Here is a 25,497-nt window from a genome sequence, read left to right on the forward strand (position 1 = left end):
GAAGAAGGGTCTCGGCCCGAAATGTCAGCCTTCCTGCTCCTCTGATGCTGCTCGGCCTGCTGTGTTCATCCAGCTCTACACCTTGTTATCTCAGATTCTCCAGCATCTGCAGTTCCTACTATCTCTCCACCTTACCAACCTTGTTGTCATCTGCAAACTTGCCTTTTAATTCCCCCATAGTTTCATCTATATCATTTACAGGTAAATAATAGCTTGACAATTAATAAGGTTCCTAGTACTGATCCTTGTGTTATGCTGCTGGATGCCAATAACTCAGACAGCCTTTTACCCCTACCCTTTATGTCCTATTACTAAGCCAGTTTCTGATCCATCTTACCAAGTTTCCCTCAATTCCATGTGCTTTAACCTTTTCAATCAGTCTCCCATGTGGGACCTTGTCAAATGCTTTGCTAAAATCCATTTAAACTACATCAACTGAACTTTACTCATCCACACATTTGATCACATTTTCATAAATTTGGCTTGGCCTCCCTTTGTGAAAGTGACGCTGACTATCCCTAATTAACCCACGCTTTGCCAAGTGGATATTAATTCTCTCCTTCAGACTTTTCTCCAATAGTTTCCCTACCACTGACACGAGACACACCCGGTCTGTAACTTCTTGGTTCATCTCTACTACCTTTTTTGAAAAGTGGAACCACATTAGCTGTCCTCTAGTCTTCTGGCACTTCCCCCATTGCCAGAGAGAAATTAAAAAATTTGTGTCACAGCCCATTCAATTTCCTGCCTCTTTTCCCACACAGCCTGGGATGCAATTCACATGGGACAGGGAATTTGTCTGTTTTTAAGCCTGACAGAGCCTCCAATACCCCCCCACTTCCTATGTCAAACTGTGCCAGTTTCTCACAATCCTTTTTCCAAAAGTCTATACCTACGTTCTCCTTTTCCAGTGTGAAGACTGAAGAGAAGTATTCATTCAACATCCTTCGAATATCCTGCGGCTTCACAAACAGATTGCCCACTTGGACCCTAATGGGCCCTGCTCTTTACTGGTTAACCTCTTCCCTTTCTTGTGTATATAAAATATCTTTGGATTCTCCCTAATCATGTTTGCAAGTCCTTTTCCATGCCCCCTTTTTGCTCTTCTAATTGCTTTCTTTAGTTCCCTCTCGTGCATCCAGTATTTCTCTAGGACAGCATCTGAATTGCTCCCTTTGGACTTGCTAAAGGCTCTTCTCTTCTTTCGTATCCAGTTCTGAATTGTCCCAGTTATCCGATTCCCTGAACTTACTGCTTTTATATTTGCCCCTAAAGGGTATGCATTGAACCTGTACTCTCCTTAGCTCCTTTCTGAATGTCCCTCTATAGCAAAGCATTGGCTTACTGGCAAGTTGCTGTTCCCAGTCAACTTTGGCCAGATCCTGCTTTATTTAAAATAAAATCTGCCTTCCTCCAAACCAAAGCCATATCTTGCATGCCATCCTTTTCCTCATCCAAAACAAATCTAACTATACCGGGTTATGGATGCTATCACTAAAATGTCCCCCACTGCCACATCGAGCACTTTTCTGGGTTCTTTTCCCAGAACCAGATGCAGCACTGCGCCATCCCTTGTTGGATCTCCTATGTATTGATACAAAAAACTCCCCTGAATACAGTTCAAGAAATCTTCTCCATCAAAACCCTTTACACAATGACTATCCTAATTTATGTAGTTTCATCACCCGATTATTACTCTTACACACCTCTGAACTGCCTACATATTTGCTCCTCTATTTCTCGTTGACTTTTTGGGGGCCGAGAGTACACTCCAGTAATGTGACTGCCTCCTTAACATTCCTAAATTCCAACCACAAAACCTTGTTTAAAGACCCTCGCAAGATACCATCTCTCCTTGTTGCAGTAACTGACTCATTAATTAATAGTGCAACTCCACCATCCTTTTTACACCCTTCTCTGTCTCACTTAAAGATCCAAACCCCAGAATGTTGAGTCTCCAGTCCTGCCCTTCCCTCAACCATGTTTCTGTGATGACAATATCACACTTCCATGGGTCAATCCATGCCTTTAACTCATCAGTCTTACCTAACACATTCCTAGTATTAAAGTAAAGAGCATTCAGCATTGCTTTACTCTCGCAACACTCAACATAGCTGATCTCACTGCTGTCGCATTATGTGTCTCCATTTCATCAATATTGTGCCCCCTCCCCCTGTCAGACTAGTTTGATCTCCTCCCAACAGCACTAGCAAAACTATTTGCAAGGATGCTGGTCCCACTGTGGTTCAGGGAACTCCTTGTGGACTCCTTGTTTGCTTTTTCTGAAACATTGATCAGGATATCAATTTTGCCTAGGCAAAGACAGTACTTTTACTGCTTTCTGCTCTTTGGGCTCCTGGAAGCTGGTGCAGCAGATTAGCAAGAACTTTACAAATTTTCATGCTGTCTCAGCAGCAGACCAGAACCATCTCTCAGTAAAAACACAGTTCAAGAAAAATGTTAATTCTTGTTCAGCCCTGATAGACTGATCGGCTCTTCCTGAAGCATGAAATGCAATTCAACAACTGCCACTTGCTTGAACATACGGGTTTAGTCCAAACTTGCCAGAAGCAACTCCAAGCTACTGACTTCACTAATAGCTAGTTTTTTTTTGAATCACAGTCACACAGCATGAAAATAGGCTCTTTGGTCTAACCAGTCCATGTCAACCATAATCCCAAACTAAACTAGTCCCACCTGCCTGCACTTGGCCTATATCCCTCCAAACATTTCTTATTCATGCATTTATCCAAATGTCTTTTAAATATTGTAACTGTACCCACATCCACCAATTCCACACGAGCCATTCTCTGTGTTAACAAAAAGTGACGCAGGTCTCTTCTCACCTTAAAAATATGCCCCCTAGTCTTGAAAACCCCCATCCTGGGGAAAAGACACCTGCCATTCACCTGATCTATATCTCTCGTCATTTTATAAACCTCTACAAGGTCACTTCTCAACGTCCTACGCTCCAGTGTAAAGTCCCAGCCTAATCAGCGATTCCCCATAACTTAAACTCTGCATTCTGAGCAACATCCTGGTAAATCTCTTCTGAGCCTTCTCCAGTTTAATAACATTCTTCCAATAAAGAGTGACCAGAACTGCACACAATACTCCAGAGGAGGATTCTCGCGATTCTCTCCAATCCGTGTCCTCTGGTAGTTGACTCTCCTGACTCGGAGATTGTCTCCCCCTCATCGACTCGATCAAAACCCCTGGTGATTTTGAACACCCCAATTCAATTTCCCTTCAACTTAATCTTATTTGCTCTGAGGGGGGCGGTCCCAGCTCCTCGCAGTTTCTCCCCGTGTGAACTGAAGCCCCTCGCCCCAGAACATCCCAGGAAATCTTTGCTGCACCCCGAGTCCTTGATGCCCTCCTGAAAGGATTGCGTGGTGCCCAGGACAGGGACACTGTACTCCAGCTGAAGGCTAACCCAGTTTTTTTGAATGTCATTTCATCTGACTATGCCATGTCTGTCAGAAACACAGAAGATAGACACCCCTCGAGCGGCACTTGATCATTCCAGTTTTCCTGCACTTCTCCCTCAAGTCAAGGTGGTGAGGAACACAGGAGCAGGAGTGGACCATTCAGCCTATTGAGCCTTCTCCACCATTTAATACAATCATGGCTGACAATCAGCAAAGATATTCAAAAGACTGAGTTTCCACAGACCTTTGCAGCAAATAATTCCTAAAATTCACAACCTTCATCTCAAACTGAGGCAAATTTGTTCTTATTGTAAATTTGTGTTCCTGGTTCAAGACTTCCCAAACAGGGGGAAGGCTCTGACCTGCATTTATTTTATCTATCTCTAAGTATTCTGTACGTTTCAAGACATTAGCCACATGACAGAGCCGGACATGGGCTTCATTTGGGCTGCTCGAGCCTTGTAGCAGCTACAATTCATGAAGAAAGTGGATCAAAACAAAATTCCTGACCTAATGAGATGCCCCAACTTCTGCAATCTGTTTAAACACAATACTCTTCCTGGGGTTGCTTATTTATTTGGAACTTCTTAAATCAAGGCTCAGCCTGCAATTAGTTTCCAGGCTGGTCTCACAAACAAATGGCATCAGCGAGGGTTCTAATAATACTTACTAGTTTGGCATATATAACACTCCAACTTTGTCTTATCTCATCCCATTTAAAAAGTTTGCCTTAACCAACAAGAGGTCGAAAATGAGGAGCGAAAAAAAACTTTAGTTGGGTAAAATAAAATGATTTATCCTCAGGACCTTTATTCAAGCAGGAGACCAGGTGTCACATCTTGACACCATTTTTAGACAAACATGTGTTATATGAACCTTCTGAAAAACAACACCCAAAGAACATGAAGGATACCAAGAAGTAATGTCCGTAATTGCGAAACTAACCTTCTGAAAACTCAAATCTGAACAACAATTGTATTCTACATCAATCTGAAATATAGAAGTTAACGTTCTTACTCTTTCAACTGCTCATTTAGATTGGTAATAAGATTATGGTGTTGCTCAGAATCACGGCTTTGCTGGCATCGCACAAGGGACAATTGATTCTGCAAGCGTTCGGATTCACTCTGCATCAGAAAGAAAGAATTTTTAGCAGATTTAGACAAAACTCTGTGTTTCTCATGCGTTCTTCAATCCAAAGTTTCAGGTTTAAAATTTAACCTTTCAAATGACATTTTAGTTTGGGTAAACAAGAAACTAAAGCTACAAAATAGAATGCTTCCAATCTTATCGTCGACTTGAATGGCATCAACTCATTTGAAATTACTCAGCCATATTAATCAAGTTTAATGCATTTATGGCATCCTTTTATAACAGTGCAAAATAAATGTATATCTGCACATTTTAAAAGATTAAACAGTGCGACAATAAAAAACCCAATCACTTCTTCACTTTTTACGAAATCCACTTCTCTGTACATCTGGTTAAAGAACTATAATGGTGGACATTTAGAAGCAACCTTGTTCTTCTGTGTTCTTCGACATCCCTTGAACATTCAACAAAGCAAAAGATTTAGCACAGCAAATTGGAACAATTGACTCACCACAATTTTCCTCTCACATGATCTACATAGAACATAGAATAGTACAACACAGTACAGGCCCTTCGGCCCATGATGTTGTGTCAAACTTTTACCCTAAACCTAAGGTCTATCTAACCTCCACCCCTAACTTATACAATCATCCATACGCCTATCTAATAGCCGCTTAAATGCCCCTAATGAGACCGACTCCACTACCCTCTCCGGCAATGCATTCCATACCCCTACCACTTTCTGAGTAAAGAACCTACCTCTGACATCTCCCCTATATCTACCTCCACGCACTTTAAAACTATGCCCCCTCGTAATAGCTACCTCCAGCCTAGGAAAAAGTCTCTGGCTGTCCACTCTATTTATACCTCTGATCATTTTGTACACCCCTATCAAGTCACCTCTCATCCTTCGTCGCTCTAAAGAGAAAGCCCTAGATCTCTCAACCTTTCCTTATAAGATCTTCCCTGCATTCCAGGCAACACCCTGGTAAATCTCCTTTGCACCTTTTCCAATGCTTCCACATCTTTCCTGTAATGCAATTCATGTTGGGGGTGAGCACAAGATTCTAACACTTAATAGAAGCATATCTCAGGAAATCACAGATATACTGCATATGATTTTCCACTCACTGATGAATTTTGCAAGATGCACTGAGTGCAAACATAGGAGCTCCAAATCATGCCAACAGTCTTTATTCTGACTTTTACAAACAGACATTTCCTTGACTGTCTGTGGAGTTTACTTACAGGATAAAAGGACAGAGATCATTTTAACGGTCTAAAGAGACTGGAATTGAAAAGTTTGTTATATTTATTTCAGATAGGTGAAATATTAGGAACAGTATGTAAGAAGCTCTGGTAGGGAGGATCAAAGTAACTTCATCACTATAACGAGGAAAAATCCAATGCACGACTGCATGGCTTCCAAAAGCAATTGATTAGAAGGGGGAAGCAGAGTATGAATTTAAGCTTCCGGGTAACATACAAAAATTGATTGTAAAAGCTTGTAATGAAAAAAAAAGCGAAGATAAATGCAGGCCCCTTTCAATCAGATTAAGAATGGGCAACAAAGATGGCAGACCAATTAAATATATATTTGGTTTTGCCTTCACAAAAGAGGACACAAATGTCTCAAAAATGTCGGGGAACACAGGAACATCTAACACGAAGGAACTGAAGGAATCAGTACTCATAGAGAAAATGTATTTTGGGATTTGATGGGATTAAAGGTCAAGAAATCCCAGGGCAAATAAGTGGCAAAGTTACACACTTTGGTAGGAAGAATTGACTATTTTCTAAATGGGGAAAGGCTTCGGAAATCATAGAATCTTGTTGAGGTTGGCTGGCTCGCCGAGCTGGTTTGTTGTTCCGCAGACGTTTTGTTACCATGCTTGGTAACATGCTCAGTGCAGCCTCTGATGAAATGTCGGTGTGTTTTCCCGCCTGGTTTTTAAACTTTGGCGTCCGTTGCGATGGATTGCCTCACTTCTGGGTTTCCTCCGTAGTGGAATGCATATGGGGTCGAGTTCAATGTGTTTATTAATAGCATGCTTCGTGGAGTGCCATGCTTCCAGGAATTCTCGTGCTTGTCTCTGCCTAGCCTGTCCCAGGATCTTGGTGTTGTCCCAGTCGAAGTCGTGGTTCTCCTTGTCCATGTGGATTGAGATGAGTGAGTATTGGTCGTGTCTTTTTGTAGCCAGTTGGTGTTCATGTACTCTTGTTGTTAGTTTCCTTCCTGTTTGTCCGACGTAGTGTTTCTCGCAGTCTCTGCAGGGGATCTTGTAGATGACATTGGTCCTGTCCATGGCAGGGTCTTTAGTTCGAGTGAGCACTTGTCGTAGGGTTGACGTGGGCTTGTGTGCCACTCTGATGCCCAGCGGTCGTAGAAGTCTTGTGGTGAGTTCTGACGTGTTCCTGATGTAGGATAGTGTGATGAGTGTGTCGGGGCGTGTAGAATCTTTCTGATGCTGTTCCTGTAGGCATCTCCTGACCCAGTTCTTTGGATATCCATTATCCTTGAACACTTGGAAGAGGTATTCCTCCTCCTCTTGGCGTAGTTCTATGTTGCTGCAGTGTGTTGTTGCCCTTTTAAATAGTGTTCGCACGCGGCTTCGTTTGTGTGTGCTGGGATGGTTACTATTGAAGTTCAATACCTGGTCTATGTGTGTGGCTTTTCGGTGTACTTTCGTTTGCAGTTGCCCATTTGTCTTGCGCTCTACCACGATGTCCAGGAAGGGGAGTTGTTTGTTCTCCTCCTCTCTGGTGAATTTTATTCCGGTGAGGGTGTTGTTTATGAGTTTGTGTGTCTCTTCTAATTTGGTCCGTTTATTGATGACAAAGGTGTCGTCTACGTAGCGTATCCATAGTTTAGGTTGGATTTGCGGAAGGGCAGTCCTTTCCAGTCTTTGCATCACTGCTTCTGCTATGATTCCAGAGATAGGCAATCCCATGGGTGTCCCGTTGATTTGCTTGTATGTTTGGCCGTTGAAGATGAAGCGGATGGTCAGGCATAGGTCCAGTAGTTTAAGCATGTTGTCCTTGGAGATGGTTTCACTGGGGTCGTGTTCTTGTTCAAGTAGTGTTGTCATTGTTTCCCTTGCTAGTGGTATGTCTATTGATGTGAATAGGGTGGTGACATCAAACGACATCATGGTCTCTTCGTCCTCTATCTTTATGTCTTTGATGGAGTTCAGGAATTCTTGGGCTGAGTGGATGGAGTGGGGTGATTTGTTGACTAGGTGCTTGAGTCTTCTTTGTAGTTCTTTGGCTAATCTGTGCGATGGAGTGCCTGGTAGGGAGACTATCGGTCTAAGGGGGACTTCCGGCTTGTGCACTTTAGGGAAGCCGTAGAATCGGAGTGTGTTGGTTCCTTCGGGTTTCATTCTTAAGAAGTCTGTTTTGTTGATCTGTCCTGTTTGTTTAAGTCTTTGTAGCTTGTATAGGATTTTGTTGCCTAGTTGTGGTGTCGGGTCAGTTTGTACCGGTCGGTATGTGTTCTCGTCAGCGAGCAGTGCATGTGCTTTGGAGATGTAGTCCTTTTTATTCATTATCACTGTCATGCGCCCTTTGACTGCAGGTAGTATAGTGATGTTCTTGTCCTTCTTTAATCTGTCCAGGGTTTGTCTTTCCCGTGTGTTGAGGGTGTTGAGTTCCCTCTTTCTGGTTAGTATCGGCACTACTGTCTGTCTTATAGTTTGTGGTGTGTTTCTTCGTTGATATTGTTGGTCTTGAGAGTGGCTTCCAGTGTAGCTAGCCATTCCGTTTTGTTGGCGTCCCTGTAGTGGTAGTTCAGTCCCCGGGTGAGAACAGCTTATTCCGCGTCTGTCAGTTTCCTGTCAGAGAGGTTCCTTATCCATGTGTCAGTTCTGTTGTTGTCACTTTTGTGGATAAGTGTGGTTAGCTTGTCTTGCAGGGTCTGTCTTTTCTTGTTCCTCTACAGGAACAGCATCAGAAAGATTCTACACGCCCCAACACACTCATCACACTACCCGACATCAGGAACACGTCAGAACTCACCACAAGACTTCTACGACTGCTGGGCATCAGAGTGGCACACAAGCCCACATCAACCCTACGACAAGTGCTCACCCGAACTAAACACCCACTCCCCGCCATGGACAGGACCAATGTCATCTCCAAGATCCCCTGCAGAGACTGTGAGAAACACTACATAAGAACATAAGAACATAAGAACTAGGAGCAGGAGTAGGCCATCTGGCCCCTCGAGCCTGCACCACCATTTAATAAGATCATGGCTGATCTTTGAGACTCAGCTCCACTTACCTGTCCACACCTTAATTCCTTTACTGTTCAAAAATTTATCTAGCCTTGCCTTAAAAACATTCAGTGAGGTAGCTTCAATCACTTCACTGGGCAGGGAATTCCACAGATTCACAACCCTTTGGGTGAAGAAATTCCTCCTGACCTCAGTCCTACATCTGCTTCCCTTTATTTTGAGGCGATGCCCTCGAGTCCTAGTTTCACCTGCTAGCGGAAACAACCTCCCTGCCTCTACCTTATCTACTCCCTTCATAATCTTATATGTTTCTATAAGATCTCCCCTCATTCTTCTGAATTTCAATGAGTATAATCCCAGTCTACTCAGTCTCTCTTCATAATCCAACCCTCTCAACTCTGGAATCAACCGAGTGGATCTCCTCTGCACCCCTTTTTTTTTTCTGGTGAAGGGCCTAGGCCCGAAACGTCAGCCTCTCTGCTCCTATGATGCTGCTTGGCCTGCTGTGTTCATCCAGCCCTGCACCTTGTTGTCTCCTCTGCACCCCCTTCTGTGCTAGTATATCTCTTCTCAAGTAAGGAGACCAAAACTGCACACAGTACTCCAGGTGTGGTCTTCCTGTTTTTAAACTCCATCCCTCGAGCAATGGCAGACAAAATTCCATTTGCCTTTTTAATCACCTGCTGCACCTGCAATCCCAACTTCAGTGATTCATGCACAAGGACACCCAAGTCCCTTTGCACAGCAGTGTGCTGCAATTTTTTAACCATTTAAAACATAGTCCATTTTGCTGTTATTCCTACCAAAATGGATGACCTCACACTTATTAACATTGTACACCATCTGCCAGACCTTTACCCACTCACTTAGATTATCTATATCCCTCTGCAGACTTTCAGTGTCTTCTGCACACTTTGCTCTACCACTCACCTTAGTGTCATCTGCAAACTTTGACACACCACACTTGGTCCCCAACTCCAAATCATCTATGTAAATTGTAAACAATTGAGGTCCCAACACTGATCCCTGAGGCACACCACTAGCCACTGACCGCCAACCAGAAAAACACCCATTTACCCCTACTCTTTGCTTTCTACTGGTCAACCAATCCTCTATCCATGCCAATACATTACCAGTAATACCGTGCAACTTTATCTTAGGTAGCAGCCTTTGGTGTGGCACCTTGTCAAATGCCCTCTGGAAATCCAGATACACCACATCCCCATTGTCCACCATGCAAGTAATGTCCTCAAAGAATTCCACCAGATTAGTTAAACATGACCTACTCTTCATGAACCCATGCTGGGTGTTCCCAATGGGGCAATTTACATCCAGATGTCTTGCTATTTCTGCCTTAATGTTAGATTCAAGCATTTTCCCCACGACCGAAGTTAAGCTAACTGGCCTATAGTTAGAGATAGTAGGAACTGCAGATGCTGGAGAATCCGAGACAACAAGGTGCAGAGCTGGATGAACACAGCAGGCCAAGCAGCATCATAGGAGCAATATGGCCTATAGTTACCCGCTTTTTGTCTACTTCCTTTTTTAAACAGTGGCCTCACATTGGCTGTTTTCCAATCTGCGGGAACCACCCCAGAGTCCACTGAATTTTGGTAAATAATTACTAGTGCATTTGCTATTTCCCCCATCACCTCTTTTAGTACTCTGGGATGCATTTCATCAGGGCCAGGAGACTTGTCTACCTTTAGCCCCATTAGCTTGCCCAGCACCGCCTCCTAAGTGATAATGATAGTTTCTAGGTCCTCACCTGCTATAACCTTCTTGCTATTAGTTTTCGGCATGTTATTTGAGTCTTCCACTGTGAAGACCGACACAAAATAACTGTTTAATGTCTCGGCTATTTCCTCATTCCCATTTATTAAATTGGCCTTCTCATCCTCTAAAGGACCAATGTTTACCTTCGCCACTCTTTTACGATTTACGTATTTATAGAAACTTTTGCTGCCTGTTTTTATATTCTGAGCTAGTTTACTCTCATAATCTATCTTACTTTTCCTTATAACATTTTTTTGTGGCTTTCTGTTGGCCTTTAAAGATTTCCCAGTCTACTATTTTCCCACTAGTCTTTGCTTTTTTGTATGTGTTTTTTTTCAATCTGATACTTTCCTTTATTTCCTTAGACATCCATGGCTGGCTCTCTCTTTTCCTACAGTTCTTCCTTATCACTGGAATATACTTCTGCTGAGCACTGTGAAAAATTGTTTTGAAAGTCCTCCACTGTTCCTCAATTGACTCACCATAAAGTTTTTGCTCCCATTCTACCTTAGCTAACTCCTTCCTCATTCCTTCACAGTCTCCTTTGTTTAAGCACAGGACACAGGTACTGGATTTAACCTTCTCACGCTCCATCTATATTTTAAATTCGACCATACTGTGATCGCTCCTTCCGAGAGGATCCCTAACTGTGAGATCATTAATTATTCCTGTCTCATTACACAGGACTAGATCTCGGATAGCTTGCTCCCTCGTAGGTTCCATTACATATGTTCAAGGAAGTTATCGCGGATGCATTCTATGAACGCCTCCTCAAGGCTGCCATGACCGACCTGGTTTGACCAATCGATATGTAGATTAAAATCCCCCATGATAATTTCTGTACCATTTTTACATGCATTAGCTATTTCTATGTTTATTGCCCGCCCCACCACGATGTCGTTATTTGGTGGCCTATAGACCAAACCTATCAGTGACTTCTCCTCCCTGCTATTCCTAATTTCCACCCAAATGGATTCAACGTTTTGTTCAGTAGAATCTATATCATCTTTCTCAACTGCCCTGATACCATCCTTAAAAATCAGAGCAACACCACCTCCCTTACCTTCCAAACAGTTTGATACTCCTGGATATTTAACTCCCAGTCATGACCATCCTGTAACCATGTCTCTGTAATGGCCACTAAATCATACCCATTTGCCATGATTTGCACCGTCAACTCATCCACCTTGTTTTGAATGCTCCGAGCATTCAGATAAAGTGACCTTATGCCAGCTTTTGCACTTTCTTTTTGGGTCCTATTACCTCCATTACTAACAGTTCTTGAGTTCTCCTTCCTTTTAACTTTTTGCCTAATTTTCAAAGGAGTTGAAGCTTCCTCATCACCTGCTAACCTGCCGCTTTACCTTACATTAATTGTTATTCTCCCTCTACCCTCACTTCTCCCTTCCCCCCTACTTACTAGTTTAAAGTCCTATTAACCACCCTATTTACCCTTTTCGCCAGAACACTGGACCCGGGCCTGTTCAGGTGGAGTCCATCCCAGCGGTATAGATCCCTCCTGGCCCAGAACTGATGCCAGTGCCCATGAAAAGGACAAACAGGAAGGAAACTAACAACAAGAGTACATGAACACCAACTGGCTACAAAAAGACACGACCAATACTCACTCATCTCAATCCACATGGACAAGGAGAACCACGACTTTGACTGGGACAACACCAAGATCCTGGGACAGGCTAGGCAGAGACAAGCACGAGAATTCCTGGAAGCATGGCACTCCATGAAGCATGCTATTAATAAACACATTGAACTCGACCCCATATACATTCCACTACGGAGGAAACCCGGAAGTGAGGCAATCCATCGCAACGGACCCCAGAGTTTAAAAACCAGGCGGGAAAACACACCGACGCTTCATCAGAGGCTGCACCGAGGATGTTACCAAGCATGGTAACAAAATGTCTGCGGAACAACAAACCAGCTCGGCGAGTCAACCAACCTCAACGCACACAACCTGAGCTACAGATCTACTCCAAAACCTTAGAATCATAGAATCCTTACAGCATGGAAGTAGGCTGTTCAGCCCATCGAGTCCACACCGACCCTCCGAAGAGCATCCCACCCAGACCCACCCTTTATCCTATCCCTGCACTGTCCACCCTAGACACTAGCACAGCCAATCCACCTCACTTGCACATCTTTGGACTGTGGGAGGAAACCAGAGCACCTGGAGGAAACCACACAGACACGGGGAGAACATGCAAACTCCACAGAGACAGTTGCCCGAGGCTGGAATTGAACCCGGTTCCTGGCACTGTGTGGCAGCAATGCTAATCACTCAGCCATCATGCTGCCCTCAAAAGTACAAAGGGACTTAGGAGTCCTAGTTCAGGATTCTCTTAAGGTTAGCATCCAGACTTGTTGGTAGTTAGGAGGGCGAAGACAAATGCAATGTGAGCATTCATTTCAAGAGGATAGAATACAAGAGCAGGGACATACTACCAAGGTTGTATAAGGCTCTGGTCAGACTGCATTTTGTAATATTGTGAGCAGTTTTGGGCCCTGTATCGAAGGAAGAATGTGCTGGTCTTCAACGGGTCCCAGAGGAGGTTTACAAGAATGATCCCAGGTATAAAGGACTTGTCCTATGAGGAGCAGTTGAGGACTCTGGGTCTTTACTCGATGCAGTGTAGAAGGGTGGGAGTGGAGGAGGTGGGGTGTGGGGAATCGCACTGAAACTTACAGAAGCAGATATAATAGCAACGTTTAAGAGGCATCTTGACAGGTACAGACCATGTAGAAGCAAAAGGTTTTAGTTTAGAAAGGTGTCACATATAGGTGCATTTTTTGCGAGCTGAAAAGCCTGTTCCCTTGTTCAAATATGAAGAGGCCTGGATAGAGTGAATACTTAGAGGATGCTTCCACCAGTCAGGGAGACTAGGGCCCAAGGGCTCAGCCTCAGAGTGAAGGCACTTTAGAACCAAAATGAGGAGGAATTTCTTCAGATGGAAGGCACTGAATCTCTGGAACTCATTGTCGCAAAAAGCTGTGGAGGCCAAGTCTTTGAGTATATTTAAGTAAGAGATTGATAGGTTCTTGATTCATAAGGGGATCAGAGTTTACTGGGGGCTGGAACGAGAACAGTGTTAAGAAATATATCAGCCATGATCAAATGGTGAAGACTCAACAGGCTGAATGGTCTAATTCTGCTCTTATATCTTAGGGCATTATGGCCTGAAAATGTACATTCCAGAGTAATTAAGAACATCACACTATAAATGGTGCCTGCATCGGTGGTCACCTTTCAAGATTCTTGTTTTTCAGAATAGAGACTGGTAACTAGTCGTGCTCCACAGGGATCAGTCTTAGGTCTGCTATTGTTTTTAGTATATATAAATGATCTGTAGGAAAATGTGGGTGGTCTGATTGGTAAGTTTGCAGATGGCATGAAGATTGGTGAAGTTGCTGACAGTGCCAAAAATTGTGCAAGGATATAGATTGGCAACTTCGGCACAGAAATGGCAAATGGAGATTTATCCAGACAAATACGAGGTGATGCATTTTGGAGGATCAAATTTAGGTGTGAATTATACTGTAGATGGCAGAACCCTTAGGAACATTAACATTCAGACAGATCTGGGTGTGCAGGTCCACAGTTCCCTAAAAATGGCAACGCATGTGGCCAGGGTAATTAAGAAGGCATATGGCCTGTTTGCCTTCATCGGCTGGGGCATAGAGTACAAGAGTTGGCAAAACATGCTGCAGCTCTGCAAAACCCTTGTTAGGCTGCATTTGGAGTATTGTGTGCAGTTTTGGTTGCCACATTACCAGAAGGACGTGGAAGCTTTGGAGAGTGTACAGAGAAGGTGCACCAGGATGTTGCCCGGTCTCGAGGGCATTGACTATGAGGAAAGGTTAAAAAGACTGGGATTGTTTTCACTGGAAAGATGGCGGCTGAGAGGAGACCTGCTAGAGGTCTGCAAAATAATGAAAGGCATAGATAGGGTGGATAGTCACAGGGTTTTTCCTAGGGTTGACATTTCAATTACAAGGGGGCGCAGGTTCAAGGTGAGAGGGGGAAAGTTTGAGGGAGATAGGCAAGGAGATAGGCAGACAGTGGGAGGAGCCTGGAACACACTGCGAGAAGAGGTGGTAGAAGCAGGCACGTTGGCGACATTTAAGAGGCATCTGGATGGTTACATGAATGCTGGGTAAATAGAGGGATCCGGACCAAATAAGGACAGAAGGTTTCTTTTTTAGTTTAGTCAGGGCATGATGATCGGCACAGGCTTGGAGGGGCTAAGGGCCTATTCCCATGCTGTACTTCTCTTGTTCTTTTTATTCATTTGTTCCGTAGAACCTGGACAATTCCTATGTATTGGAGGGGAGCTAATGTGTAGGTGATGGACTAGTAGTTTATTGCCAGACTTTAATACAGAGACCTAGATTTTTAAAAAAATCATTAACAGGATGAGGGCATCGCTGGTCAGGCAGCGTTTATTGCCCATCTCTAACTGCCCAGAGGGCAGTTCAGAGTCAACCACATCAAGTAGGCCAGACCAAGTAAGGATGGCAGTTTCCTTGCCTAAAGAACATTAGTGAACCAGACGAGTTTTTCCGACAATCAGTAATGGATTCATGATCATCATTAGATTCTTAACTCCAGATATTTTTATTGAATTCAAATTCCACCTCTGCCATGACGGAATTCAAACCCGGCCCCCAGAACGTTAGCTCGGTCTCTTTGTTTAACAGTCCAGCGATAATACCACGAGGCCATCGTCTCCTCAAATGTGCTGGGGACCTGGGTTCAAATCCACCAAGACAGATGATGAATTTGAATTCAATAAAAGTCTAGAACTAAGAGTCTAATAATGACCACGAGATCATTGTCATTTGTCGGAAAACCCATTTGGTTCACTCTAACATCCTTTAGAGAAGAAAACTAACCGGTCTGGGCTACACGTAACAGCAATGTGGATGACTCTTAAGTGCTCTTTGGGCAATTAGAGTAGGGCAATCAATGGTAATTTAGCCAGTGTCACACATCCCATCAATGAATTGAAAAAAATGTAACCCCGCTTTTTAAAAAAAGGAGAGAAAGCATGGAATTATAGACTGGTTAAAGCAACATCAATAGCTGGGAAAATGCAGGAGTTTGTTATAAAAGATTTAGTAGCACAGAACTTGGAAACAGTGACAGGACTGGACAGAGTCAGCTTGAATTTACAAAAGGGAAATCGTGCTTGAGAAATCTCCTGAAATTTTGACTGAATCTAATGACAAGAGTTGATAAGAGGTAGCTAGTGGATGTGCTTTATTTTTAGGAGGCTTTCCATGGATTAGCTTTCAGAAAGCTTTTTCAGTAAGATCCCACACTAGAGAGTAGCATCTAAAATTAAAGCATTTGGGATTAGGGTAGTGTAATGAAACAGATAAAGAACTGGAAGGCGGCAGGAAACAGAGTCGGAATAAACGGGTCTTTTTCTGCGTGGCAAGCAGTCACTAGTGGGGTACTGCAGGATCAATTCTTGGACACCATATTAATGAATTAGATGGGGGAAACTGAAATTATCATCTCCAATTTTACAGATGACACACAGCTGGTTGGGAGGGTGAACTGTAATGAAGTTGCAGAGATGCTTCAGGGTGATTCGGACAAGTTCATCGATGTATGGCAGATGAAGTATGAACAGAATCCACTTTAGTAACAAAAACAGGAAGGCAGATTATTTTCTGAACAACAACAGATCAGGAACGCAGGAGGCACAATGAGACCTGGGTGTCCTTGTACACCAGTCACTGAAAGTAAGCATGCAGATGCAGCAGGTGGTAAAGAACGTATGTTGGTTTTCATAATGAGAGAATTCAGGAGCAGGGAAGCCTTGTTGTAATTATACAGGGACTTGATGAGACCACATCTGGAGTATTGTGTGCAGTTTTGGTCTCCTTATCTGAGGAAGGATGTTCTGGCTATAGAGAGAGTGCAACAAAGATTTACCAGACTGATTCCTGGGATGGCAGGACTGAGGAATGAAGACAGATTGGATCAGTTAGGATTCACTGGAGCTTAGAAAAATGAAGGGATCTCACAGAATCCTATTAAATTCTAATAGAAGTAGACAGGTAAACACAGGAAAAGTGTTCCTGAAGACCAGGGAGTCCAGAACCAAGGGTCACATTCCCAGGAAATGGGGTAGGTCTTTTAGGATTGAGATGAGGAGAAATTTCTTCACGCAGAGTGTGGTGAGCCTGTAGAATTCTCTGCCACAGAGAGCAGCCAAAGCCAAAACAGTGAATATTTCCAAGAAGAAATTAGATATAGATCTTAGGGCTAAAGGAACCAAAGGGTTTGGGAAAAAAGCCGAAATAGGGTATGAGTTGATCAGCCATGATCATATTGAAAGGTGTAGCAGGCTCAAAGGGCCAAATGGCCTATCTGCCCCAATTTTCTATGTTTCATGAACTGTCAGCAGATTTCTTCAGCAGTACTGTCAATTCCAAGATGGTCATTTCACCAGAAGGCCACAAATTTGTTCGTGCAGAATCTAGGCTACTTCACAGCTGGCTGTTCCTCTTTCAGTTAGATAAACGTTTCACTAACAGACCATGATTATTGCTGTCTGCAATTATTTTTCTTTCTTCTAGATCCCTTTGATACTCTGGTTAGCACTCCCTTTGCTTAGCATTGCTGCCTCACAGCGCCAGGGTCCCGGGTTTGATTCTAGCCTCGGGTGACTGTCTGTGTACAGTTTGCATATTTTCCCCTTGTCAATATGGATTTCTGCCCGGCGCTCTGGTTTCCTCCCATAGTCCAAAGATGTGCAGGTCAGGTGGATGAGCTGTTGGAAATGTGGGGTTATGGGTGAGGGTCATAGGTCTGGAGGGATGCAGAAAGAGGCCATTTGGCCCATCAATTTGCACTATAGGACTTCTATAATACTCATAAACATAGGATAATGCAGAGTGGAGCTGGAGGAACACAGCAGGCCAGGCAGCATCAGAGGAGTAGGCAAGTTGACGTTTAGAGTCGGGACCCTTCTTCATTTTTCTGAAGAAGGGTCCTGACCCAAAACGTCAACTTTCCTACTCTTCTGATGCCGCCTGGCCTGCTGTGTTCCTCCAGCTCCACACTGTGTAATCTCTGACTCCAGCATCGGCAGTTCTTACGATCTCTGAGCGACTCATGAACATAATGTTGTTGCACCTGAATTATTCACTTCGAGGGGGGGGGGTTGCTTAGCTCAACTGGTCGGGCAGATAGTTTGGGATGCAGAGTGACGCCAACAGTGCAGGTTCAAGGCCCGTACCATGAAGGACCCACCTTCTCAACCTTGCTCCTCACCTGAGGCATGGTGACACTCAGGTTAAACTCACCAGCAGTCTTCTTTCTCTAAAGAGAGAACAGTCTTATGCTCCTCTGGGACTATGGTCACTTTACCTCTCACTGTCATAATTCTTAGACATGGGATCTATTTGACAATCATGCAGACATGGATGATTTGTCTCTACGGATTGGTGGGAAAATTACAGCCTCTCCATCTATAATCATTGGGGATTAGAAGATCAAGAGGGTCCTTAATGAGACATACAAGATTCTAAGGGGGATTTACCAGGAACTGCTGAGAAAATGTTTTCTCATCATGGGGAAATCGAAAGTAAGACAGTATAGCAAAAATAATATGCCTCCCAATTTAAGATGGAGATGAGTTTTTGTCTTGTATGGTTGCAGCCAGAAAAATGGGTTTATGGCCTCATTCAGATCAGTCTTGATCTCATTAACTGGTGCAGCATGCTTGAGAGGTCAAAGGTTCGACTACTGCTCCTGTTTCTTAGATATTTTCTAATCCATCTGTTCAGAGACGTTACGATATTCCTCTGGAGCAGGTAGAATGTGACCCTAGGCTTCCTGGCTCAAGGAAAGAACGCTATTATTGCACCATAAGAGCCCCTCAAATTTCACCATTTGTAATGGTGGGATTCAAACACCTACTCCCAGAATATTAACCTAGGTTTCTGGATTACTAGACCAGTGGCATTACCATTACACCACCACCTCTGTGTTCATATTTCTTATGCTTTTATTGAGTGCCTAAGTCATTAGCTGCAGAGGTAAATCACTGACAAGACCTGTCCCACTGGGCGCAACAAGCTTCCTAGTAAATGGCCTGACTATAATTATCTATTATCTCTCATTATCTATTGTTTGCTCTCCTTGCACAGTCTGGCCATTCCCTGCATACACTGAAAGTTTATATAGTATTCACCTGATTCCACCATAGGCAGACATTCACATGATAACACAGGTCATTAGTTAGTATTTTCTAAAGCTACTTTCACAATTGATTTATTGAATTGTTTCTGTTGTCTTTTCTCAACATACGGGCTGCACATAGTTAACTGTAATCCCAGTTAAGCAGGGCAGAATGACAGAAGAAAATTTTTTTTTACATTTTACCAGTGTACGGTCATTTTGAATTTTGTAGTAAAACTGTTCTGCTGTAAGAAGCTGACAGCACCAATGTTTCATTTAGCCCAATACAAAAACAGCTTAATATCAGTGGAATCCCTACTGTGTGGGAGCAGGCCTCCGAAGAGCATCCCATGAACACGCCCACCCCCCAAAACACCCTATCCCTGTAACCCTGCATATCCAATGGCTAATCAACTTAGCCTGCATATCCTGGATACTATGGGCAATTCAGCATGGCCAATCCACCTTACACGCACATCTTTGGACTGTGGGAGGAAACTGGAGCACCTGGAGGAAACCCAGGCAGACACGGGGAGAATGTACAAACTCCACACAGACAGTCGCCTGGGGATGGAATTGAACCCGGGTCCCTGGCACTGTGAGGCAGCAGTGCTAGCCTCTGAGCCGCCCCTAATAAAGCCATCAAATTTACATGACTTTGGGGAAAGAGCTGGAGTGCAACAGTGAACAGCTTTTGTAGTATCATGGCAGTGAAATTAATCTGATAACACTTTCATAGAACCAGCACATGTATGATAAACTCCATGATACATAGAATTAGGTGGAGCAGTAGGCCATTTGGCTCTCAAGCTTCGTCATTCAGTAAAATCAGGGTTGACTTCCTCCACTAAGGTCACCTCTAACCATTGCATCAATTCCATATTTCAAGAGTAGTGCTACCCCTCCTCTTTATCCAGTTTCCTATTTTTTCTGAATGTCATATTAAAAAGCAGAGCAGGCTCAAAGGGCTGAGTTCAGAAACATAATCCTCATCATCCTAACATCAGTCAGGAGTTGGGTGGGGGTGGTGCTCAGTCAAGGCTCTCTTGCCAAGTTTGTCCCAGGGTGAGCCAGTGAGACTCTGGAGGGTTTAGGCAATAATGATCAGGGACTTATCAGGGTGCAGTTCATGGAATCTTTGGATGAAAAATGTATAAGATAAACTCTTTACTTCCATAAGACTGCTTTTAAATTTAAAATATGCTGGCTTTTGGAACCATCAAGGTATATCTAAGAATGCGAGAACCAGAAGTCGGTCAGTAAATCTTTTGAATCTATTCCATTATTCAGTTAGATCAAGGCTGATCTGTACACTATGCACTAGAGCTTGGTGACTGTAATTTATAAAGAGGCAAGAATGTGAAATCATTCCTTTTGAAAACATGATGCCAGTTGTCACATTTTCCACTTGAGAGATATCTGTAGTTGTGTAGAATGTAATTATCTATTCTGAACATTTTAAAATTATGTATTTTTATAACTATATCTGAAGTCTAGACACTCCTGTAATCTGCATGCGTTCTCACTGTTCACAGTTATTTCCCATCAAGTCCTGTCACATTTGGCTTTCTTAATGTTGTTAGACATAACCACAACACAACGACACAGTTTTAAAATATCAAAGTTAGGCAAAATAACTACCTATATATAAAAACCAGAACCGACAGTACACGACCAAGAACACACTGCAACTATTTTTCATCACCTTAAAAGTGAAGCAAGATCAAACACACACCTCAGTGTGGAGAACCCTCAGTAGCTGCCCCTCTTCACATACACCAAAGGTCACCTGCATTAGACAGCCTTGTTACTGGATCCTTGAATTTAAGTATTTTCACATGTTCATGATGAAAATTTTAACAATTCAAAAAGTCAACCTTGGCAAATAATCAAACAGTTTGGGCTTTTGATGCTCTTGAGCAATGTTTAAGACAATATGAAATGGCATCAGCAAACAGAAAATTTACAACTCCATTTCTGTAGGTAAACAGAAGATAGGAATTATTCAACTGCTCTGCAGGAGATGGCTTCCAAACCTCCAAATAGAACTAAAAATAAAAAATCACTCAACTTTTGATTTGTAAATGAGAGATGCAGTTAAAACAAAATTGTTTAAAAGAAAAACACACTACATGCATGTAAAGGTTGATATAAAATACTACCAGCCTGACTATTAAGCATATAATGGAGCATCAGTCCCAGACATTTCAGAATATTATTTGTTCAAATTCAATCGCTCTTTTCCTCTAAACTATATTTACCAAACACCATTTCCATTGCATTCTCGGTCTTTTCATAACAAGAATTGTCCTACATCAAGCTACTCACGAAACTGGAACTAGGTCACCCTTTTCATCCTTACCTGATGGAACTCTACTCTGGTACGGAGCTGTGCTTTTTCCTCCAAGTCCTGACAGCGCTCCTCCAACATTAGGATTTGCTCCTGTAGTCTGTTCCGTTCTAGTTCTAGCTCCTCAACAACTGTCCTCAACCCTGTATAATTATAATTGCATTACTGCAAAGTACTGAAATGAAAATTAAACCACAATTATTATTGGTTATAAGTTGTAAATTTCTTGTTAAAATAATTAATAAATACCAATTACCTTTCTGAACCAAATTTATTCAAAAACCTTGGGCTTGATTTTGCTGTAGAATGAACAGCAAGGTGATCAGCACTGATCACAATTTGCAACAATTTTCTTTTAATCAGATGTGGGACATGGGTGTCAATGACAAGGTCGATACTTGTTGACCATTCCTAATTGACCTTTACCTGACTGCACTCTGAAATGGACTAGAGAAACAGTTAAGAATCAATCACATCTCTGAGGATCTGGAGTCACATCAGACCTGTTGAGATGGCAGATTTCTTTCCATAAAGCTCATCAGTAAACCAGATGGGATCTTATGACAATCAGCCATTAGATCAGCTTTTTTAAAATTCCAGATTTTTGTTGAGTCCTAATTTGTGATGGTGGGATTCAAGAGCCCATGTTCCCACAGCATTAGGCTGTAGCTATAGATTTCTAGTCCAGTGACATCATCACTACTCCTCCACCCTGCCTAAAATTGTGCAGTTAAGCATGGAAATCAGGAGATCCCAGCTGCCAAATTGATCCGGAAGTTATATCACTATGTTGCAGAGTAGGCAAAATGCATGGAAAGGTGTGAAACTAGTATATTTGACCCAATGGATACTTAGTAAACAGGTTGAAAAAGGTCCAGAAACTCAGCAGATCTGGCAATATCTATAACTGAAGAGTCATACCAGACTTAAAATGCTAACTCTGTTTCTCTGTCCACACATGCTGCCAGATCTACTGGGATACTCCAGCACTTTCTGAATTTGCTTCAGATTTCCAGCATCCACAGTACTCTGCTTTTATTCCAGAAAAGGTTCAGGCTTGTCCTTTACAGTTTAAGTAACCTTTTAATAGCAGAAACAACCTTTGTTTGATAGAAGTTATTTATCTGACATGGAAAACTGACTCATACAAGTGGAGGAGTCTCATTTCTTCAGATTTTAATTATTGTTGGGGGATTTTAAAAATTAAATTTTGTTTCAAATTTTCTTGCTCTTTTTATCTGTTTCTCTCTGTCAACCCCATTTTTATTTATTTTCTGTTCCTGATTTGACACTAAAATATTGTGAGAGTTCCTAATTCAAAATCTGTACTGTTAATTAATGAATCTTCAGTGGTTGTTTAAAAAGAAACTAAAAACAAAGAACAACACGGCACAGGAACAGGCCCTTCAGCCCAACAAGACTGTGCTGACACATGATGCCTTTCTAAACTAAAAACCTTTTGCCGCTCTGTGGTCTGTATCAGTCAATTCCCTGCCTATTCATGTATCTGTCTAGATGCCTCTTAAAACAGTGTTATTGTATCCACCTCCGCCACATCCTTTAATAGCACATTCCAGGCACTTACACCCTGTGTAAAAACTTGCCTTTCACATCTTCTTTAAACTTACTCACTTTTCACTTAAACCTATGTTCCTCTAGTAATTGGCATTTCTATCCTGGGAAAAAAGGTTTTGTTTGCCCTGCCCACTTTGGTGCAAGAGTTCATGTGTGGTCATTTCCTGTGGAAATTTGATGGCAAGCCCTTCGAAAAATACATATACATATATACACACACATATACATATATACACACATATATATATATACACACACATATATATATATACACATATTCAGGGGATGTCAGCATCGCTGCCATGGCCAGCATTTTTTGTCCATCACCAGTACCCTTCAGTAGGGAGTGATGAGCTGCCTTCCCGAACAGCTGTAGCTCATGTGCGGTACTATATCCACAATATGATAGGGAGGGAACTCCAGGATTTTGAGCCAGCGACACTGAAGGAGTGGTGATATATTTCCAAAGTCAGATGTCACACAACACCAGGTGATAGTCCAACAGGTTTATGTGAGATAATTAGGTGATGAAGGAACAGTGCTCTGAACGCTTGTGATTTCAAATAAACCTGTTGGACTACAATCCAACCCTATCCCTCTTCCATACCTACACCGGCCCGAAACCCCACCGTTACATCGATGACTGTATCGGCGCCGCCTCGTGCTCCCACGAGGAGCTCGAACAGTTCATCCACTTCACTAACACCTTCCACCCCAACCTTAAGTTTACCTGGACCATCTCTAACACCTCTCTCCCCTTCCTGGACCTCTCTGTCTCCATATCGGGCAACCACCTCGAAACCGATATTCATTTCAAGCCCACCGACTCCCACAGCTACCTAGAATACTCCTCCTCCCACCCACCTTCCTGCAAAAATGCTATCCCCTATTCCCAATTCCTTCGCCTCCGCCGCATCTGCTCCCAGGATGAGGCATTCCACTCCCGTACATCTCAGTTGTCCTCGTTTTTCAAGGACCGTAACTTCCCCTCCTCGGTGGTCGAGAACGCCCTCAACCGTGTCTCCCACATCTCCCGCACCTCATCCCTCACACCCCGTCCACGCAATAAAAACCAAAAAAGAATCCCCCTCGTCCTCACGTACCACCCCACCAACCTCCGGATCCAACGCATCATCCTCCGACACTTCCGCCATCTGCAATCCGACCCCACCACCAAAGACATCTTTCCCTCCCCACCCTTATCTGCTTTCCGGAGGGACAACTCTCTCCGTGACCCCCTTGTCCGCTCCACACTCCCCTCCAGCTCCACCACACCCGGCACTTTTCCCTGCAACCGCAGGAAGTGCTACACCTGCCCCCATACCTCCTCCCTCACCCCCATCCCAGGCCCCAAGAAGACTTTCCACATCAAGCAGATGTTCACCTGCACATCTGCCAATCCGCTGTACCCGGTGTGGCTTCCTCTACATCGGGGAAACCAAGTGGAGGCTCGGGGACCGCTTTGCAGAACACCTACGCTCGGTTCGCAATAAACAACTGCACCTCCCAGTCGCGAACCATTTCAACTCCCCCTCCCATTCCTCAGATGACATGTCCATCCTGGGCCTCCTGCAGTGCCATAACGATGCCACCCGAAGGTTGCAGGAACAGCAACTCATATTCCGCTTGGGAACCCTGCAGCCCAAGGGTATCAATGTGGATTTCACAAGTTTCAAAATCTCCCCTCCCCCTACCGCATCCCAAAACCAGTCCAGCTCGTCCCTGCCTCCCTAACCTGTTCTTCCTCCCACCTATCTCCTCCTCCCACCTCAAGCCGCACCTCCATCTCCTACCGACCAACCTCATCCCGCCCCCTTGACCTGTCCGTCCTCCCTGGACTGACCTATCCCCTTCCTAACTCCCTACCTACACTCACCTTTACTGGCTCCATCCCTGCCTCTTCGACCTGTTTGTTTCCTCTCCACCTATCCTCTCCTCTATCCCTCTTCTATCCGCCTCCCACTCTCTCCCTATTTATTTCGGAACCCCCTTCCCCTCCCCCTTTTCTGATGAAGGGTCTAGGCCCGAAACGTCAGCCTCTCTGCTCCTATGATGCTGCTTGGCCTGCTGTGTTCATCCAGCCCTGCACCTTGTTGTCTCGGACTACAATCTGGTGTTGTGTGACTTCTGACTTTGTTCACCCCAGTCCAACACTGGCACCTCCACATCATGATATATTTCCATGACAGGATGGTGACTGGCTTACAGAGAAACGAAGGTGGTGGCATCCCCATGTGTCGGCTACCCTTGTCCTTCCAGATGGAAGTGATCCTGGGTTTGCAACATGCAATCTCAGGATCTTTGGTGAATTTCTGTACTGCATGTTGTAGATAATACATACTGAGCGTCAGTGGTTGAAAAAATTGACATCTGTTGATGCAGTGCCAAGTGGGCTGCTTTTCTTTGATGCTGTCAAGCTTCTTGAGTGTTGTTCCCATCCAGGAAATTTCAGAGTATTCCATTTCACTCCCGACTTGTGCCTTTTAACTGGTGGACAGACTTTGGGGAGTCAGGTAATAAGCTATAATGAATAGCTGATGCTGTTGAGAGCAAAATCTTAACTCTATAAAACTCTGGTTAGACCACACTTGGAATATTGTGTTCAGTTCTGGTCACCTCATTACAGGAAAGATGTGGAAGCTTTAGAGAGGTTGCACAGGAGATTTACCAGGATGCTGCCTGGACTGGAGGGCAGGTCTTATGAGGCAAGGTTGAGGGAGCGAGCGCATTTTTCATTGGAGCAAAGAAAGATGAGAGATGACTTGATAGAGGTTTACAAGATGATGAGAGGCATAGATAGAGTGGATAGTCAGAGACTTTT

The 25,497-nt window shown here is 43.5% G+C and overlaps 1 protein-coding gene across 1 annotated transcript in view; it reads right to left on the reverse strand.

Moving 5' to 3' along the window:
* The window catches only part of LOC125485217 (dynein heavy chain, cytoplasmic-like), a 28,303-nt gene extending 3,393 nt beyond the window's left edge, over positions 1–24,910 (reverse strand). Inside the window, exons 1-3 of the mRNA XM_048606907.1 lie at positions 24,883–24,910; positions 21,114–21,244; positions 4,449–4,558 (exon numbers count right to left, since the gene is read on the reverse strand). Coding sequence (XP_048462864.1) covers positions 4,449–4,558; positions 21,114–21,244; positions 24,883–24,910 — 269 coding nt within the window. The remainder of the gene's footprint in view (positions 1–4,448; positions 4,559–21,113; positions 21,245–24,882) is intronic.
* Positions 24,911–25,497: the final 587 nt, after the last annotated feature.

The sequence above is a fragment of the Rhincodon typus genome, chromosome 17, assembly GCF_021869965.1.
Source record: "Rhincodon typus isolate 14 chromosome 17, sRhiTyp1.1, whole genome shotgun sequence".
Classification (NCBI taxonomy): domain Eukaryota; kingdom Metazoa; phylum Chordata; class Chondrichthyes; order Orectolobiformes; family Rhincodontidae; genus Rhincodon; species Rhincodon typus.